The sequence below is a fragment of the Phyllopteryx taeniolatus genome, chromosome 5 (genome assembly GCF_024500385.1).
Source record: "Phyllopteryx taeniolatus isolate TA_2022b chromosome 5, UOR_Ptae_1.2, whole genome shotgun sequence".
Taxonomy (NCBI): domain Eukaryota; kingdom Metazoa; phylum Chordata; class Actinopteri; order Syngnathiformes; family Syngnathidae; genus Phyllopteryx; species Phyllopteryx taeniolatus.
Genome location: NC_084506.1, coordinates 117090 through 137021, shown reverse-complemented (window position 1 = coordinate 137021; position 19932 = coordinate 117090). Strand labels below are relative to the sequence as shown.

The 19932-nt window shown below is 42.4% G+C and overlaps 1 protein-coding gene across 1 annotated transcript; it reads left to right on the top strand.

The window, feature by feature from the left end:
- Window positions 1-2469: 2469 nt before the first annotated feature.
- On the top strand, window positions 2470-19647 carry poglut3 (protein O-glucosyltransferase 3). Its single transcript, XM_061773201.1, has 6 exons — window positions 2470-2813; window positions 3128-3325; window positions 12211-12494; window positions 16888-17098; window positions 17984-18180; window positions 18254-19647. The coding sequence occupies exons 1-6, from the start codon at window positions 2477-2479 to the stop codon at window positions 18692-18694; spliced, it is 1668 nt and encodes a 555-aa protein (XP_061629185.1). The 5' UTR covers window positions 2470-2476; the 3' UTR covers window positions 18695-19647.
- The last annotated feature ends 285 nt before the right edge of the window (window positions 19648-19932 follow it).

Below are 19932 nucleotides of genomic sequence, written 5' to 3'. Positions count from 1 at the left end.
TCTTCGACCCACAGTAGCTGAATTTCCACCGGCCCCCTAAAGGTTAATGGCGCTGGTGGCGGACGTTGTTAACCCTGGCCACGTCAGATCTTGTATGGAATTCTTTGGCTGAACGCTCACATTTGTTTGGCAAAGTTTTAAGGCGGATGCCTTTCCTGACGCAACCCTCTGCATTTATCCGGGCTTGTGACCGGCCTACAGTTTGCATCGGCTTGTGCCTACCGTATGGCTGCATGAATGGTTTAAACCCAAACTTGCTATAATTTTGGTTTGTTTTTGTCTTCAGACAAAAGTTACATACATGTATCATTTCACACAAACGAAGCCTAAACATCAGATATGGTCATCTTAGCTCCTGATGACGTCTTATGTAAAAGAAAAGACATTGTAGATGTTTAATAGTTATACAGTTGTTTTCCTGGTCTCCTGCCAGAGGGCTCTGCCAGTCACCTGAACCGGTAGGAAGTGCTTTGACCTGCTTTGCCAAATTCAGAAGTTGGTTGTTTAACCCCTACTTTTTAATTTTTTGTTTTTTGTGATAAACACACTAACCTCAAAGCAGTGCCCGTGTCTCAGTGCTTGGTACCACATACACCACTGTAATTCTCTTTATGTACTTCTGTAATTACAATACGTAACTGTACTACGTAGGATGACTAGACATCACTGTAGCATTGTTTAGAACATATATGTCAAACTCAGGCCACGGCGTAATTATATTTGGCCCGCATGACCATATCAATTGTGTATTAGAGCTGGCCCGTCAGTATATAGCACATGCGCCCCTAATATTACAAATCCCAGAATGCTTTGCTAGTGTGTTGACCCATCAGTCTAGACCGGCGAGCGCACCTGCCCTTTCTGTTGCAGTCGTTAGCAACTACGCTACCAGTCTCCTCGAGCAAATTTACACTTCCCCTTCCCAAAAATGGCCAAACGAAAGATGGAAAACGGTTAACTTCCAAGACAGATGGGGGGCAGATTGTCTGTTCACTAAAGTAAAAGACAGACCTATTTGTTGTGTGCGGAGCAACGTGGCTGTAACAAAGAATATAACATAATTGAATTAATGTTTTTTTTCTAAATGTCCTTTATCAACTCCTAGGCAGGGACTGTTAATAGTTTGAGGTTTGGATTTTTATTGAAGAACATTCTTATTTTTTTGGGTTGTTTTGTTGTTGGCCTTTGAAAAAAGATTTACATAAAAAAAGATAGGCGGTTGGAGATAGATAAATAGAAGATAGAGAGACAGAAGAATTCATCTATTTAAATACAAAACAACAAACAAATACCACTGATGTCTTTTATCGCAAATTTGATTTCTCGTGTTTATAATATTAAAGTTGGTTCATTCCAGATTCAGTGTTTAAGCAAAATTTAAGTTTGTTGTCATATGATAGTTGGCACGGTGACTGACTGGTTAGAGCGTCCTCACAGTTCTGAGGACCGGGGTTCAATCCCTGGCCCCGCCTGTATGGAGTTTGCATGTTCTCCCCGTGCCTGCGTGGGTTTTGTCCGGCCACTCCAGTTTCCTCCCACATCCCAAAAACATACATGGTAGGTTAATTGACAACTCTAAATTGCCCGTAGGTGTGAATGTGGGTGCGAATGGTTGTTTGTTTGTATGTGCCCTGCGATTGGCTGGTAACCAGTTCAGGGTCTACCCCGCCTCCTGCCCGATGATAGCTGGGATAGGCTCCAGCACGCCTGCGACCCTAATGAGGAGAAGCGGCTCAGAAAATGGATGGATGTCATATGATAAACTTTAACGCTACATTTCTGCAGAAAGGGGAAACATGCACGTCGCAGTGATTTTTCACTAAATATTGAGTTTGGCCCGCGACGTAGTCCCAATTTTTAAGTTTGGCCCACAGTGAATTTGAGTTTGACACCCCTGGTTTAGACACATGCACCGGGTTAACTAATCAATTTGTTGTTGTTGTTAGAAAGAATTAAGATTATTTGGCCAATATGTATCTGTAGGCTATTGCAATGTACACCACGAGGAATAAAAATCTATTTACGTTTTCATTATCTATTTTGTGAAATTGAAAAAAAAAATGTATTTATTAATTTACGTGGCGGCACGGTGGGCGACTGGTTAGAGCGTCAGCCTCACAGTTCTGAGGACCGGGTTCAATCCCCGGCCCCGCCTGTGTGGAGTTTGCATGTTCTCCCCGTGCCTGCGTGGGTTTTCTCCGGGCACTCCGGTTTCCTCCCACATCCCAAAAACATTAATTGGAGACTCTAAAATTGCCCGTAGGTGTGACTGTGAGTGCCCTGCGATTGGCTGGCAACCAGTTCAGGGTGTACCCCGCCTCCTGCCCGATGACAGCTGGGATAGGCTCCAGCACGCCCGCGACCCTAGTGAGGAGAAGCAGCTCAGAAAATGGATGGATGGAAGTTCTGTACATTAATGTGACGTTTTGTATTGGAAGGTTAGATGTTCGACGTAACCTGAATGCATCACTGGCTAATGGGCGTGTCCCTCGCTTCCAACAAACATGTCGACTGCACAGTAAAAGTTTTCTGCCAATCTTTTAGCCATTCAGTTGTCCCCACTCTACTACGCAATACGATGTTTAAACGTAACGTAGGCACACTCACTCCTTTTTATAATGCGCTCCCAAGTGTGCATTTGGCCTTTGCTGTGTTTATTAGCTTACAACTCACGTTTATTCACAGTGAAAAACTAAACCCTGAGAGTTGTCTCATCTGGGGTCCAGGACTTCACCCCGATATAGTTTTGCCTGTCCGGTACTTCTTCATCCAGGCGGTCGATTCGAAAGGAGAAAATCTGACTTTATCTCCAGGTAAAACCTGATTTATATGCTATGGAAATGTTAACCCTGCAGCACCGAGAAACTACCAGAACGGGAAAGTTGCTACGTTTGCTAATATCCCCCCGTTCTTATTAAAAGCTAGATTAGAGTTTTAGAAGAAACTAGTGCATTGACTTCGTAGTTATATAGTTTGTTGTCTGGTGTATCACTTTTAGTCTAAAAATGGCCCAAACGAAATTTTGTTCTAAGAATCCAAAGTTTTTTCTTGAACATGCACATCTGACAAACAATAGGCTCAGGCTCCCAATACTATATGTGTCACTGTAAGTCACTATTTTGTATAGGTAAAGACACTTTTAAAGTGAAGATAACTTCACTTGAGAAGAAGGAGCACATCCGCATCCACGTCCCCCCACCTCTGGACAGAGGAGATGGATCCTTCTTAGTGAGGTACCGCTTGTACAATACAGCACCAACAGGCCTCAAAATTGAGATCTTCCATCATGAAACTGCTGTTTCCCAATCACCCTACATCATCCAAGGTCAGTAGTTTGTCATGCACAGAGACGCTGGAACATATTTTCAATAGAATCCTCTCCAGGACCCTGGTCAACCTTCTATTTCAGGAACTCATTTTCTCAGAAAATAATCAAAATAGTAATACTTGCCTTACTCAAGTGGTTGCCATCCTACATTTAACTTTGCAATGTTTTTATTAACGTTGCTTGTAACTTTTAACATAACTGCCATGCAAGTCGAACATACAGCAGCTGAAATAAGTATTTAACACGTCACCATTTTTCGCACTAAATATACTTCCAAAGGTGCTATTGACCTGAAAATTTGGGAACAACCCAAGTAATCCATACATACAAAGAAAGTAAAGCAAATGAACTCAGGAATTAAGTTGTGTGCAAAATGACATAGGGAAAAAGTATTGAACACATGAAGAAAGGGAGGTGCAAAAAGGCATTGAAAGCCAAGACAACACCTAAAATCTATCAATAATCAAACAGATATCCAGCCCATTGTCAGTGCAAATGAATATCAGATGGTTCAGTCTGAATTGATGGCCTACAAAAAGGTCTCATTGCCAAGGTGTGAGTCAAGACAGATCTCATGATGGGTAAGAGCAGAGAGCTGTCTCAAGACCATCGCAAAGTAATTGTTGCAAAACATAACGATGGCATTGGTTACAGGATATCTAAGCTTCTGAGCGTTCCAGTGAGCACGGTTGGGGCTATAATACGCAAGTGGAAAGCCAATTATACCACCATAGATTTGCCTCGATCAGGTCCTCCAAGATTTCTGACAGAGGACTGCAAAGTATAATCAGAAGAGTTGTCCAAGAGCCAAGGACTGCCTTTAAAAAGACCTGGAATTAGCAGGTACTGTTGTCACAAGGGGATGGCATGGTGGACGACTGGTTAGCACACCTGCCTCAGAGTTCTGAGGACCAGGGTTCAAATCTCGGCCCCGCCTGTGTGGAGTTTGCATGTTCTCCCTGTGCCCGCGTGGGTTTTCTCCGGGCACTCAGTTTTCCTCCCACATCCCAAAAACATACGTGGTAGGTTGATTGAAGACTCTTAAATTGCCCGTAAGTGTGAATGTGAGTGCAAATGGTTGTTTGTTTATATGTGCCCTGCGATTGGCTGGCAACCAGTTCAGGGTGTACTTTCGCCCGAAGATAGCTGGGATAGGCTCCAGCACGCCCACAACCCTAGTGAGGATAAGCGGTACAGAAAATGGATAGATGGATGGATATTGTCACAAGGAAAACGGTGAGTAATGTACCATGCATGGCCTGTAAGCACGGCCACCACGCAAGACCCCATTGCTGAAAAAAAGCATATCAAAGCTCGTTTAAAGTTTGCTGAACAACATTTGGGCAAGCCAGTTAAATACTAGGAGAACATAGTCTGGTTAGATGACAGCAAAATGTAACTCTTTGGATGCCATAATGCATATGACGTTTGGAGGAGAAATGGCACTGCACATCACCCTAAAAACATCATACCAACATTGAAGTTCAGAGGTGGGAACATCATGGTGTCGGGCTGCTTTTCAGCAAATGGTACTGATAAACGTCACATTATTTAAGGAAGGATGAATGGGAAAATCTATCGAGACATTCTTGACAAAAGAATCTGCTGCCATCTACGAGTATGATGAAAATGAAACGAGGGTGGACATTTCAGCAGTATATTGATCCAAAAAATACTGCCAAGGAAACTCTCTATAGGTTTCAAAGAAAAAAAATAAAGCTGCTAGACTGGCCCATCAATCACCTGACTTGAATCCAATCGAAAATCTATGGAAAGAACTGTAACTCAAGGTCCATAAAAGAAGCCCATTGAACCTTCAAGATTTGAAGACTGCTTGTGTGGAAGAATGGGCCAAAATCACACCAGAGCAATGCATGTGACTAGTTTCTCCATAAGGAGGCGTCTTGAATCAGAATCATCTTTAGTTGCCAAGTATGTCCAAAAAACACACAAGGAATTTGTCTCCGGTAGTTGGAGCCGCTCTTGTACGACAACAGACAGTCAATTGACAGAGAACACTTTTGAGACATAAAGACATTGACAAAAAAAGTCACTGAGCAATAAAGGGTTGCTAGTTATCTGGTAATGCCGGTACTTTTTTTTTTTGACAATTGTGCAAAAAGATGCAGTGTCCTCTAGCACTTAGAGCAGTTCGAAAGACTAATATTGCAATAGTCCGGTGCAATGACCATTGCATTGCATTGAAGTTGTCATTGCAAACAAAGGCTTTTGTACAAAGTATTAAAATAAATGCCAGTTGGTGTGTTCAATACTTTTTACCTGTGTCGTTTCACATTATTACACACAACTTAATTTCTGAGTTTATTTGTTCTTAGATATGCACCTGTAAACAATGCCATTGTTATGTTTTGCAACAATTACTTTGCAATGGTCTTGAGACAGCTCTTTTCTCTTATCCATCATGAGATGTGTCTTGACTCACACCTTGGCAATGAGACCATTTTGTAGGCCTTCAATTCGGACTGAACCAGCTGATATTCATTTGCACTGAAAAGGGGCTGGATTGATATTTGATTATTGATAGATTTTAGGTGTTGTCTTGGCTTTCCATGCCTTTTTGTGCCTCCCTTTCTTCGTGTGTTCAATACTTTTTCCCTGTGACATTTTTACACACAACTTAAATTCTGAGCTTATTTGCTCACTTTCTTTCTATGTATGGATTACTTTTGTTGTTCCCAACATCTGATGCAATTTTCATGTCAATAGCACCTTTGGAAATATATTTAATGAGAAATATGGCGATGTGTTAAATACTTATTTCAGCCGCTGTAGTTAACCACTGGTAATTTTAAGATGTGCAAACAATAAGCACTGAAGTTTTAATGGCAAATGCGTCCAGATGATTTGCATGATATGAATGTGAATAATTCAGAGATCTATCTTGAATCATTTCTTTAATTCTTGTCGCACAAAAAAAAAAGTTAACCACTGTGAAATATTTAGAAAATTAGGCCAAAGTATAGGACTCTATACTCGCTATTTCAGCTTTCAAAAAGAGGCTGCTTACTTCACGTAATTTTTCAGTGCATCACAGATTTTTTTATGGGTTAGTGTAGTGCGGTTAGTCACCTGCACATTGCTGATACAGTTAGCTGTATTGACTAAATGGTTTTAATGTGGCAGCATTGACTCACATATGGTCAATTGGGCTCTTATTCTTAGCAAAAAAAGAAACCTTACTGAGTAATCTCAACTCATACATAAGTCACCAAATTGCTGGAGGATAAAAAGAACATCCCACTGTTTAAAATACTAGCCACAGTGGGAGTTTTATGAACTAAATTCACAAATACAAATAACTAATGCACACTTTCATAACAATATCAACACGAACACATTCAATTAAAGCACAATGTTTAGCTTTATTTTCTATTAGGCCTTACACGATCAGGATTTTTGGGGCCGTTCACCAATCAGCAAGTTTAAAAAAAACGATAACCGATCCGATCACAAGATGGAGCAATGTGTCTATTTAAATGACTTGTTCATTTACTGTATATACTTGTGTACTGTCCACTGAGTATCTTCAAAAGTAATCTCTAGTCTAGTCAGGTCATTTATTCTAATCAGTCAGGTCAAACAAACATTACAACATGACAGAAATAATGGGTGCTAACTTAGTGTAATTAAATTACTTTATGTAATTAAATTACTTCACACACACCGAAACTTTAGAGCATGATCCGACAGAATGCCGGTACAACCGTTAGTGCTAGCAGTAGCTAGCAATGTTTTGTTGCCTGCTTTTCGAGCCGTATCGTATTAAAAGTATTTGAACATACCTCAAGCAATCCTTGAATCAAAGTCCTGTCCCGAGCACCGGTGACCACCACCACGTTTTTTTTCCATTTAGTTCTTATCATACACATGACGCGATCCATTGTTGTTGTAGTCGCCATGGTAACAAGTGTATCTGGTCGCGTTTGAATTGACAAGATAAAGCCCAGTGATCGTAAAAGACGGGATGCGGTGGTATCGGAATACAAGATTTTATTGTAGTAGTCTGACATAATGCAATCGTGAAAGACCAAATTTGTCTTGTAGTCTGATCCACGCATTGTCTGTCCCAGACCGCCGACATGTTTTTTTTTTTTTTAAATAACTTTATTGCCTGTCAGATATTTGCAGTACTATGTCAAAAGACAAGCGATGAGGCTAAAAATACACTAGCTTTTGGATTCAAATATACTGTACACGATGGCGACGTGGAGTAAATGTCTTTTGCGGAGCATTGATCGGATTGGCGAATTATGACATTAAAGCCGATCATCATAAAAAGCTAATTATCGGCCGATACCGATCAAGCCGATCAGATTGGTCTAACGTATATTTTCTATAACTAAAGTACTGTAGGTATTAACATCACCCCTATGAATTCTGGGTTTCCATAATGCTTTTCGCGGACTACATTGTCAGGACCATCAGTGTGAGGAACGATGCCATTGCTTAAGCCAGGAAATCGCCTGTTCGCACCATGTCCGCATGGGCTGATGTTCATGTCATTCAAGCAGAGCATAACATCTCTAATAGGCATGTGCTTTTGTATGGTGTGTGGATGGTGACCTCAAGTGGACAAATAAAATACCTGCACCTCTCTAAAGTATCTCATATTGGAATCTTACTTTATAAATTTATAGCAAAGCAAAGCAAATGTCTTGAAATAGTGCATTTCATACATAAGGTGACTCAATGTGCTTTACATGATTAAAAGTATTTCAAAACAAAGGAAAAAACAGCTTATAAACATTTAAAACAAAGAGAAAAATAAAAGTAGAATTAAAACAGCGTACAGTGCAAGAAACATCATTTAAACGTGGAAATGCTCTAAAAAGCATGAGAAATAAGAAGAGTTTTTAACCTGGACTTAAAAACATTCACACTTGTGGCTGACATCACTTCTGTTGGCAACTTATTCCATTTGTGTGCAGCATAATAGCTAAATGCTGCTTCACCATGTTTGATCTGGACTCTGTGCTCCACTATTTGACCTGAGTCTGTAGATCTCAGAGCCCTACTGGAATTATATTCCATGAGCATTTATTTCATGTATTCAGGGCCTAAACCATTTAGTGATTTATAAACCCGTAGCAGAACTTTAAAATCTATTCTAAAGCTGACTGGGAGCCAGTGTAGAGACTTTAGAATTGGAGTAATATGTTCTGACCTATTTGTTCTGGTCAGAACCCAAGCTGCAGCATTCTGAATGAGCTGCAGCTGTTTAATGCTCTTTTTGGGGAGTCCAGTCAGAAGACGATTACAGTAGTCAAGTCTACTTGAAAACATGGATAAAACATGGATGAGCTTCTCCTGGTCTGCTTGGCACGTGCAAGGATATGTTCTTCAGGTGGTAGGGGCAGTTTTAGTACAACCCCAATTCCAATGAAGTTGGGACGTTGTGTTTTAAGCATAAATAAAAACAGAATACAATGATTTGCAAATCATGTTCGACCGATATTTAATTGAATACACTTCAAAGACAAGATATTTAATCTTCAAACTTTTTTAGCAAATAATCATTAACTTAGAATTTTATGGCTGCAACACGTTCCAAAAAAGCTGGGACAGGGTCATGTTTACAACTCTGTTACATCACCTTTTCTTTTAACAACATTCAATCAACATTTGGGAACTGAGGACACTAATTGCTGAAGCTTTGTAGGTGGAATTATTTCCCATTCTTGCTTGATGTACAGCTTCAGCTCTTCAACAGTCCGGGGTCTCCGTTGTCGTATTTTACGCTTCATAATACGCCACACATCTTCAATGGGAGACAGGTCTGGACTGCAGGCAGGCCAGTCTAGTACCCGAACTCTTTAACTACGAAGCCACGCTGTTGTAACACGTGCAGAATGTGGTTTGGCATTGTCTTGCTGAAATAAGCAGGGGCGTCCATGAAAAAGACGTTGCTTGGATGGCAGCATATGTTTCTCCAAAACCTGTATGTACCTTTCAGCATTAATGATGCCTTCATAGATGTGTAAGTTACCCATGCCATTGGCACTAACACAGTCCCATACCATCACAGATGCTAGCTTTTGAACTTTGCGTCCATAACAGTCCGGATGGTTCTTTTCCTCATTGGCCCGGAGGACACGACGTCCACAATTTCCAAAAACAATTTGAAATGTGGACTCGTCGGACCCCAGAACACTTTTCCACTTTGCATCAGTCCATGCTAGATGAGCTCGGCCCAGAGAAGCCAGCGGCATTTCTGGATGTTGTTGATGAATGGCTTTTGCTTTGCATAGTAGAGTTTTAAGTTGCATTTACGGATGTAGCGCCGAACTGTATTTATTGACATTGGTTTTCTGAAGTGTTCCTGAACCCATGTGATGATATCCTATACACATTGATATCGGTTTTTGATGCAGTGCCGCCTGAGGGATCGACGGTCACGGGCATTCAATGTTGGTTTTCGGCCTTGACGCTTACATGCAGTGATTTCTCCATATTCTCTGAACCTTTTGATGATTTTATGGACCGGAGATGATGAAATCCCTAAATCGCTTGCAATTGTACGTTGAGGAACATTGTCCTTAAACTGTTCGACTATTTTCTCACGCACATGTTCACAAAGAGGTGAACCTCGCCCCATCTTTGCTTGTGAATGACTGAGCAATTCAGGGAAGCTCCTTTTATACCCAAATCATGGCACCTACCTGTTCCCAATTAGCCTGTTCACCTGTGGGATGTTCCAAACGTGTTTGATGAGCATTCCTCAACTTTCTCAGTATTTTTTGCCACCTTTTTGGAACGTGTTGCAGCCATAAATTTCCAAGTTAATGATTATTTACTTAAAACAATCAAGTTGATCAGTTTGAACATTAAATATCTTGTCTTTGTAGTGTATTCAATTACATATAGGTTGAACATGATTTGCAAATCATTGTATTCTGTTTTTATTTATGTTTAACACAACATCCCAACTTCATTGGAATTGGGGTTGTAATTGATTGTTGAAAGTCAGGTCGGAATCTATCAGTACACCAAGGTTTTGGGCTTGGTCTTTGGTTTTTAAAGAGGGTGACTCCAGGTATTTGCTAACAACAATCCTCTTTTCCTTTCTTTCCCAAAAAACAATTATCACAGTTTTGTTGTGGTTTAATTGAAGAACATTTGGGCTCAACCAGTTATGTTTTAGACAGTGACACAACACCTCAATTGAACTGTAGTCATCTGGAGACTCTGCTAGATATAGCTGTGTCATCTGCATAGCAATGATAGTCAACAAAGTTCTGAAGAATTTGGCGCAAGGGTAGCAGGCTGAACAGGAGGGGTCCAAGAACTGACCCTTGATGGACCCCATAGGTCATTGCCATTCGATGAGATTGAACACTTCCATTGGTTACAAAATAACTCCTTTCCTCCAGGTAGGACCTGAACCATTTAAGGACTGTTCCATTTTGTCCTACCCATGTTTCCAACCTGTTCAGCAATGATAAACGAGGGTTTTCTGTATTCTTCTCTGAACACCTAACTTTTATTGGAAGTGAAAAAAAAAATAAAAATCAAAAGGAAAAACATACACTGAATGAATCCTTGAGCTGAGGTCTCAAACGTGAACACAGTTTTTAAGCAACTTTACTGACTCTGACACAAAAATTACACTACTTTTGGTAGCGGTTAAACATGTCTGCTTTACAGTCGAGAGGTCTTGGATTCAAATTTCGGCCGAGGCCCTCCTATGTAGCATTTGCATGTTCTCTCTCTGGGTTTTCTCCAGGTAATCTTCGTTCCACATTTGAAAAACATGGAACATGGTAGTTTGATTGAAAACTCTAAATGTCCATAGGTTATTGTAAGTTGTTGTGGCTATATGTCCTGTGATTGACTGGTGACCAGTTAAGGGTATACCCGTCTCTCCCATAAAGTCAGTTTAGATAGGCTCCGACCCATATGAGGTCAATGGTTGAATCAATTTTGTGTTTCATTGTGTGCAACTCACATTTGTGGATGTGAGTGCGAATGGTTGTTTGACAATTTGTGCTCTGCGATTGGCTGGCGACTAGCTCAGGGTGGACGGCGCCTCCCGCCCAAAGTCAGCTGAGATAGGTGCCAGCACACCCGCGACCCTAGTGCGGATAAGCGGTTCAGAAAATAGATGGATGGATGTGATGCTCATTGTAGTGTCTGTGCTGTGCACCCCATTGAATAAATGCACTTATTGTTGGGTGATGTACTATCCAGCAATCGTTATCGCTTTTCCTCATTTGGGTCATAGGTGAGCGAGAGCCTAACCCAGCTGACTTTGGGCGAGAGGCGTGGTTACACCCAGAACTCGTCGCCAGTGGTCTCGGGTCACTTATAGACAGACAACCATTCACACTTATTAACACTCCTATGGTCATTTAGAATTTTCCATGAACTGACATTTTATATTCAAAACTAGTCTGATTACACTTACAATGACACTTCTCATGAAAAAAATATTTTTTTAGACAATTTTCCCTTGTATCAAGCTAATTTTTAATTGAAATAAGTAGAAAAAAAATTACCTGTGTTGTAAGAAAATAAACTTATTTCTTATTTCAACTAAAAATTAACTTAAAACAAGTTAAATTAATCTACAAACAAGTTACGTCTTTGGTAATGCATCTTATTTTAAGTGTAATCATATTAGTTTTGACTAGAAAAAGACAAATATTCTTGGTAAGGTTTCAAGTTTTTGCTGTGTACCGTGCATGTTTTATGAATGTGGGAGGAAGCCCAAGTACCTAGAAAAAAACCCACGGACTGGGAGAACATGGAACTCTTCACAGGAAGGCACTAGGTTTGATCACAGAACCTATGGACTGTGAGGCAGATAAACACTATTCCATCGTGTTGCTTGTGTTAAATGAACAGTTATTTTTAATCTCTAGGTCCAGTCTATCATGAATACTGTGACTGTCCTGAACCTGACGCCTCTGCCTGGCAGAGTGTCATGCAGTGTCCACTTGACGAGCCTCAGATTGAGGCAGACTTCACATCTTTTCCGACGATCAACCTGCAGCATCTCAGGGAGCAGGGGCCTCAAAGATTTTCAAACAGAGGCGGTATCATTCACTATGCCATCATCAACAATCGTCTGTTCCGCCGAACGCTGGGAAAATACACCGACTTCAAGATGTTCTCTGATGAAATGCTACTATCCCTGACAAGGAAGGTATGCACGTACTGTATGTCACAATGTTTGAACCACTATTCCCAAGAAATCCTCCTGTTTCAAGAGTACCTTCCATCCATCCATTTACTTACGCTTATCTGAGGTCGGGTCACGGGGGCAGCAGCTTAAGCAGGGAAGCCCAGATTTCCCTCTCCCCAGCCACTTCATCCAGCTCTTCCTGGGGGGGGGATCCCAAGGTGTTCCCAGGCCAGCTAGGAGACACAGTCTCTCCACTGTGTCCTGGGTTTTCCCTGGGGCCTGGTGAGACGTGCCCGGAACACCTCACCTGTTCCTACCTAATCTGACCTCATCTGTCTCCTCTCCATGAGGAGGAGCAGCGGCTTGACTTTGAGCCCCTCCCCGAGGACCGAGCTTCTCACCCTATATCTAAGGGAAAACCCGGAACCCCCTGCGGAGGAAGATTCATTTCAGCCGCTTGTATCCGCGATCTTGTTCTTTCGGTCACGACCCTCAGTTCGTGACCAAAGGTGAGGGTCGCAACATAGCTTGATTGGTAAATTGAGAGCTTTCCCTTTCGGCTCAGCTCCCTTACCACGACAGACCGATACAGATTTATAAAGTGCAGACTATTGTTAAGCTTTGTTTTAAAAGATCAAGAGTGCCACTTGTATCCCTGAATTTCTGAACAAAATAACATGATATTTTGGTTGAGGTGTTGGACATTAGGTCTGTGTTGGACATTAGGTCTGTGTTTGTTGTCTATATCTTTTATACATTTAAACTTGACAGACATTGCAGCGTGCAGTTACTTGCTCTACGTCTGTCGCCGCACACCCAAACAACTGACGATACAATTCCTTTCTTTTGAACAAACGTTTCACTCTCTTCAGCAGTAGCCATGTTGACGCTAGTATGTGTATCTCAGTGACGGAAACAAGGGGGAGGGCGGAAGCTATGGAAGCCCAAGGGGGAAAAAAATCGAGTTTATAATTTTTTAAAATCGTTTACAATAAAAAAAAAAAAATGGCTTGATGCACCCATCAGAACCACATTGTCTGCAAAAAGCAGAGATGTAATACTGATGTCCCCAAACCAGACCCCCTCAACGCCTCGGCTGTGCCTAGAAATTCTGTACATGAAGGTAATAAACAGAATTGGTGACAAAGGGCACCTTTAAAGGAGTCCAACTCTCACTGGAAACATATTCGACTTGTTGCTGGCAACGTGGACCAAACTTTGTCATACAAGGACCGAACAGCCCCTATCAGGGGGTCCGGTATCCCAAACTCCCGAAGCACCCCCCACAGGACTCCCAGAGGGACCCGGTTGAACGCCTTCTCCAAGTCCACAAAACAAATGTAGACTGGTTGGGCCAACTCCCATGCACCCTCGAGGACCCTGCTGAGGGTGTAGAGTAGGGTTGGGCATCGTCTGAATTTGAGTGATTCCGGTCCCGATTCCGGTTCCTCATTTCGATTCTGGTTCTAATTTGCATGGTTTAAATAAGAGGTGTCCAAATTATGAACATCCATTTTCTTACCAGCTCACAGCATAGACTAAAATGAACATTTGACTCGGGGTTCTTTATAACCAGTAGCAATATCAAAGCTATGAAATAAAAGGCAGTGTGTGTTTAACTAACTAATTGACTTAATATTCATGGTTTCAGCTAAAACTTAAATATAGCATTGTTAAAAGTTTTTTTGCCACTGTTTTATCATGTCAAATGATTTATATGTGCAAGTTATAACCTTTTATTTTGGAGGGTACGCACCGGAACTCAGAATTTTGGCACGAAAGGTAACTTCACACGACTGGTGAAAACCAAACGAAAGGGAAACGAGACGGCATGAGAGAGTAATGAATGGAACCAAATGCGCTATACAACGATTCCTTTACCTACCCACCGATGAGGCACAAGGTTTGTGTTTTTGACTTTGTGAGACGTTTATGTGAAATCTGTCCCAATTCATTGTGAAGTTGCTAGTTTGACCTTTGTTGAAGTTTTAGCTCAATTTTAACCTTGTAATGCGAACTTTCTTTTTCTTTCTTTTTATTTTTCTTTCTTTCTTTCTTTCTTTCTTTCTTTGAGGGAGCATGTCAGACTTCTATACATTGCGAAAGCCTCCTTTACACAGTATAATCTTATTCCAAGTTTTGCACTGAGGCAACTGGTCATTTATTTTAACAAAGTTAAGAAACACTTTTGTTCGCCACTGCCGTTGGGCACAAGCACGTCTTTGTTCGCATTCTTCTTGGTTGGTTTTTGCTACTTTCTTCTTCGGAGTCGGCAGACTGTAGGCATCGAAACAGGCAACGATTTCTTAAAATTTGAACGATTCCGTGACAACCAGAATGTTAGTCCCGGTTCCAATCGGTTCTCGATGCCCAACCCTATGGTAGAGCTTGTCCACTGTTCCATGGCCAGGACGAAAACCACATTGCTCCTCCTAAATCTGAGATTTGAATTCCTGATAGACCCTCTTCTCCAGAACCTCTGAAGAGACCTTACCAGGGAGGCGGAGGAGTGTGATCCCCCTATCCGAACACATCCTCCGGTACCCCTTCTTACAAAGGGGGACCACCACCCTGGTCTGCCAATCCAGAGGCACTGGCCCCGATGTCCACGCGATGTTGCAAAGGCATGTCAACCAGGACAGCCCTACAACATCCAGAGCCTTTAGGATCTCCGGGATGATCTCATCCACCCCCTGGGGCCCTGCCACCGAGGAGCTTTTTAACCACCTTGGTGACTTCAACCCCAGTGGTAGACCCTGCCTCAGAGCTCCCAGACTCTGTTTCCTCCTGAGAAGGCGTGTCGTAGAATTGAGGTCTTCGAAGTATTCAGTCCACCGCATCACTACGTCCTGAGGTCAGCAGCCCATCCCCACTATACACAGTGTTGATGGTGCACTGCTTCCCCCTTCTGAGACGCCGGATGGTGGACCGGAATTTCCCCAAAGTCGTTTTCCATGGCCTCCCTGAACTCCTCCCACGGCCAGGTTTTTGCCTCAGTGACCACCAATGCCGCGTTCCGCATGTCCAGCCGGTACCCATCAGCTGACTCCAGAGTCCCACAGGCCAAAAACGGCCCGATAGGACTCCTTCTTCACCTTGACAATGTCCTTTACTGCTGTTGTCCACCAACGGATTCGGGCGTTGCCAACACGACAGGCATCGACCACCTTACGTCCGCATCTCTGGTCAGCTACCTCAACAATGGAGGCGCGGAACATGGTCCACTCGGACTCAAGCTCACTCGCCTCCACTGAGACGTGGGCGAAGTTCTACCGGAGTGGAAGATGAAACTCCTTCTGTCAGCGGACTCTGTCAGATGTTCCCAGCAGACCCTTACAATAAGTGTGGGTCTGCCAGATCGGACTTGCATCTTCCCCCGCCATCAGAGCCAACTCACCAACAGGTGGTGATCGGTTGACAGCTCCGCCAGTCTCTTCACCCGAGTGTGACATGCAGCTGCATGTCTGATGACATGAACACAGAGTCAAACTGCGGCCTAGGGTGTCTTGGTGCCTGGTGTGTTCCACTTGGGACAATCCGTGAAAAGTACAGAAGTCCAATAACAGAACACCGCTCGACTTCTGATTGAGGGGGCGTTTCTTGCCAATCACACTCTTCCAGGTCTCACTGTCATTGCTCACATTAGAGTTGAAGTCCCCCAGCAGAACGAGGGAGTCCCCAGCGGGAGTGCCCTCCAGCACCTCCTCCAAGGACTCCAAAAATGTTGGGTAGTCTTAGCTGCTGTGTGGTGCATAGGCATAAACAACATTGAGGTCCCGTCCCCTTACCCGAAGGCAAATGGAGGCTACCCCCTCGTGTACTGGGGTGAAACCCAACGTACAGGCATCAAGCCTGGGGCAATCAGTATACCCACACCTGCTCAGTGCCTCTCACTGTGGGCAACTCAAGAGTGGAAGCTGTGTTTTGAGGTAAGCCCAACTATGTCCAGTCGGAATTTCTCGACGTCGCATACCAGCTCAGGCTCTTTCCCTGCCAGAGAGTCCCTAGAGCCACTTCTGTCGCCGGGGATCGGACTGCCAAGGTCCCCGCCTTCGGCTGCCACCCAGCTCACATAGCACCAGACCCCGTTTGCCCCTCCCACAGGAGGTGAGCCCATAGGAAGAGAAAGCCATGTTGCCTTTTCGGGATGTGCCCGGTCGAGCCCCTCTGGTGCAGGCCCGGCCACCAGGCGCTCGCCATCAAGCCTCACCTCCAGGCCTGGCTCCGGAGGGGGGCCTCAGTTCTGGACCCTGCCAGGGGCATAAAGCCCCAGACAACTTAGCTCCTAGGATCATTGAGACACACAAACCTCTCCACCATGATAAGGTGACGGCTCCAGGAGGTGTCAAGAGTACCATTTGATGAGAATCTAATGACATTGCTTGGTAACTGACTGGATCGTTAATCTGTGAAGGTGAGGGTGCCTGATGTCGAATTTTACATCAATGTTGGTGACTGGCCTTTGGAAACGAGGCCAGCTGATGCAAGTCCTGTTCCAGTCTTGTCCTGGTGTGGTTCTACAGACTCACGAGATATTGTCCTCCCCACCTATGATCTCACACATTCCACTCTGGAGACCATGAGAGGTGTCACCAATGACCTGCTCTCCATTCAAGGCAACACAGGTAACATACTCATGAGTCACAGTAAAATTTTATGTATGGTAATTGGGGACAGCATGGTGTCCTGGTGGATAGCCCATCTGCCTCACAGTTCTGAGTTTATTGTTCGATTGTCAACTCAATCCTTCACATGTTCTCTCCATGTTATCGGTTTTCTCTGGGTTAGCGTTAATCATTAACGGGACATTTTTTAGCGTCGGTGAAGTTGTCGATGCTAGCGCTATGCGATATTGACAAAATCCTTTGTCCCAATATGGATAATTATGAATCCTAATACTATTGTTATCGAAAAGAAAATACTAGTTTTTACAAGATTTTTCTCATGTAAAAGTAGAGTGAGAGGTGGGGTACATTCTTATACTATTACTCAATCACAGGACTGACACATGGGCTATATTCACATGTAAGTTTTTAAGTTAGTAAGTTAAGTTATCTTGTTGTTTTTGTTTTAACAGTGAACAAAGCAAGCCAAATGGAATTTCACTAACAAATCAATTTATAACAAATTTTTTGAACAAACATTGCTCTGGTTCACGAACTTTGCTTCCTGACATCCACACGGAATGCTAAATTGTGCTTTTGCTTTGCACATCGTTAATAATTATCTCTGCGCTTCACTTATTTCAAGTATCTTTCTTTGTCAGTTTTTTTTTTATTTTGCTGTAAATTAGCCCTCAGTATGGCTCCCAAGAATGTGAAAAGTGCAAGTGATTGTGGTATTAAGTAGCTGAAGTTTTTGGAACGTAACATCCGGTACACAGATAAACAACAGCTGCTATGCAGAGCGTGGAAAGAGAGTGAAGAGTGTGTTCTGGGTAATGGGCCAAATTTTCAGTCATCCACTGATTCGGACCAGAGAAAACTAAGACTGTGGACAATCTTTTTCAGGTCCCTCATGGGCAAACAAAACAGATCGGGCATTTTTCCGTGGCCGGGATAGCAGAGAGGAGCGTCTGCAGCTGGTTTCTCTGTCCAAGAAACATCCAGAGCTTCTGGATGCTGGGATCACAGGATGGTTCTTTTTCAGAGACAGAGAGAAACATGTTGGCAAAGCACCGCTTGTTGGATTCTTTGATTTCTTTAAGGTGGGGGTTAGGTCACCGGAACCGCGTGCGGAAGCGTTTGAGTTTCTTATTCACTGTGTTTTATTCTCCTCAGTACAAGTACCAGGTGAATGTGGACGGCACAGTGGCGGCGTATCGTTTTCCTTACCTGATGCTTGGGAACAGCCTGGTTCTGAAGCAGGACTCGCACTACTATGAATATTTCTACAGTAGTCTACAAGCCGGGACCCACTATGTCCCCTTCAAGAGAAACCTGCTGGACCTGTTGGAAAAAATTAAATGGGCCAAAGAGAATGACGCCGAAGCACAAAAGATCGCCAGTGCGGGTCAGGCTGCGGCCCGTGTGCTGCTGCAACCCAGCAGACTCTACTGTTACTATCAGCGAGTGCTGCTGATGTACGCCCAGCGGCAGGCGGGTCAGCCAAGCCGCCACGCTGACATGGAGCTGGTGCCTCAGTCTGATGAACACACAAGTGTGTGCAAGTGTCAGCTTAAGAGCCACAAAGAGGAAAAGACTGTCAAAGATGAACTATGATACACCATCGTTGAGTCTCCCAAACATTGATCATATGTCAAGGGGGTTCGGGGGGGAAAATGTGAATTTAGATATTAGGTTGTAACATTGCAAATGTTTTGAAAGATCTGTTTTGAAAAAGTATGACAGACAAAAATAACATCGTTTTCCTACATAGGTTTAATGGTCTTTATAAAATTAGTTTTTTGTTACAATATGTTTACATGTGTTTGACTGACATTTTGTGTGTAGTTTTTAAGTGAGTCATAATTTTTAAGTAAATCTTATTTTTATTCCGTCAGATTTCATGTACAGAAATTTTTAACAAGCAGACGCTGTTAAATTGGCCATATTTTGAGTGCGACATGTTTACCTTATTGTCTTTATTGTTCTGTTCTACCTTATTTTCAATATGCTGAACACATGAATCACAGACATTAGAATGTCCAAAATCGTTTAAAGTTGAGTAATGTTAAAAGAAAAGTGGTTTACCCACATGAAAAAAAGGACAATTTTCTGTCACCTTTTACAAACAGCACATTGTAGTATTTTACTTTCCTGATCAAGCATTTCAGTTTACTACGCCCCCTCATATTTCCTCTGAACCTTTAAAGTTCGCGCAATGTAATGCTCCCCAGATATATACACTGCAAATTATTTTCCAAAATCATGCAAAATAAGAAAAATAAAATAAAAACCTTTTATTTCCAGACACAAGGATGGCAATGTATGGTGTCTAACATCAGTGGGAGGTAAAAGGCTTTTATGATGTTTATGAAGTGTTAACAACAATATTAAACTCCAGTTTTACAGTGTGAAGCATAAAATAATACATGGGAGGGAAAAAGCCTCTCACGGTTATGCACCACTCAATTATTTACTTGTGAAATGAGTCCTGCAGTCCAAATATTAGCAATGCTGTTGTCACACACTGTTCCATTTGAATTCTCTCTAAGTAAACATTTCTTACTTTCCTACCTTGTGTTGGGCGATGATACGTTGCACAATATTTTCTTTCAATTTACATTATGGGTTTTACAGTAATTTACAAGTAAATTTTTTTGTTCAAATTGTGTTCCATTGAGGACTTAATTTAACATTTTGTTAATTCTACTTTATTCAAATAAGAGAAAGATGCTCCAAGAATGTGACAAGACTATTAGTATACATAATTAAAGGGAGGGATGACATTTTTAAACAACACATCAACGGGTCTGACCCATCTTTGAAGGTGGCCAACAAATAATGCAGTGAAAAGG

Bases quoted from the DNA above. Each gene is read 5' to 3' on its own strand.
- poglut3 (XM_061773201.1), top strand. From the start codon at position 2,477: ATGGGCGTGTCCCTCGCTTCCAACAAACATGTCGACTGCACAGTAAAA. The intron at 2,814-3,127 runs GTAAAACCTGAT...TATTTTGTATAG, and splicing joins AAATCTGACTTTATCTCCAG to GTAAAGACACTTTTAAAGTG. The intron at 18,181-18,253 runs GTGGGGGTTAGG...TATTCTCCTCAG, and splicing joins GATTCTTTGATTTCTTTAAG to TACAAGTACCAGGTGAATGT.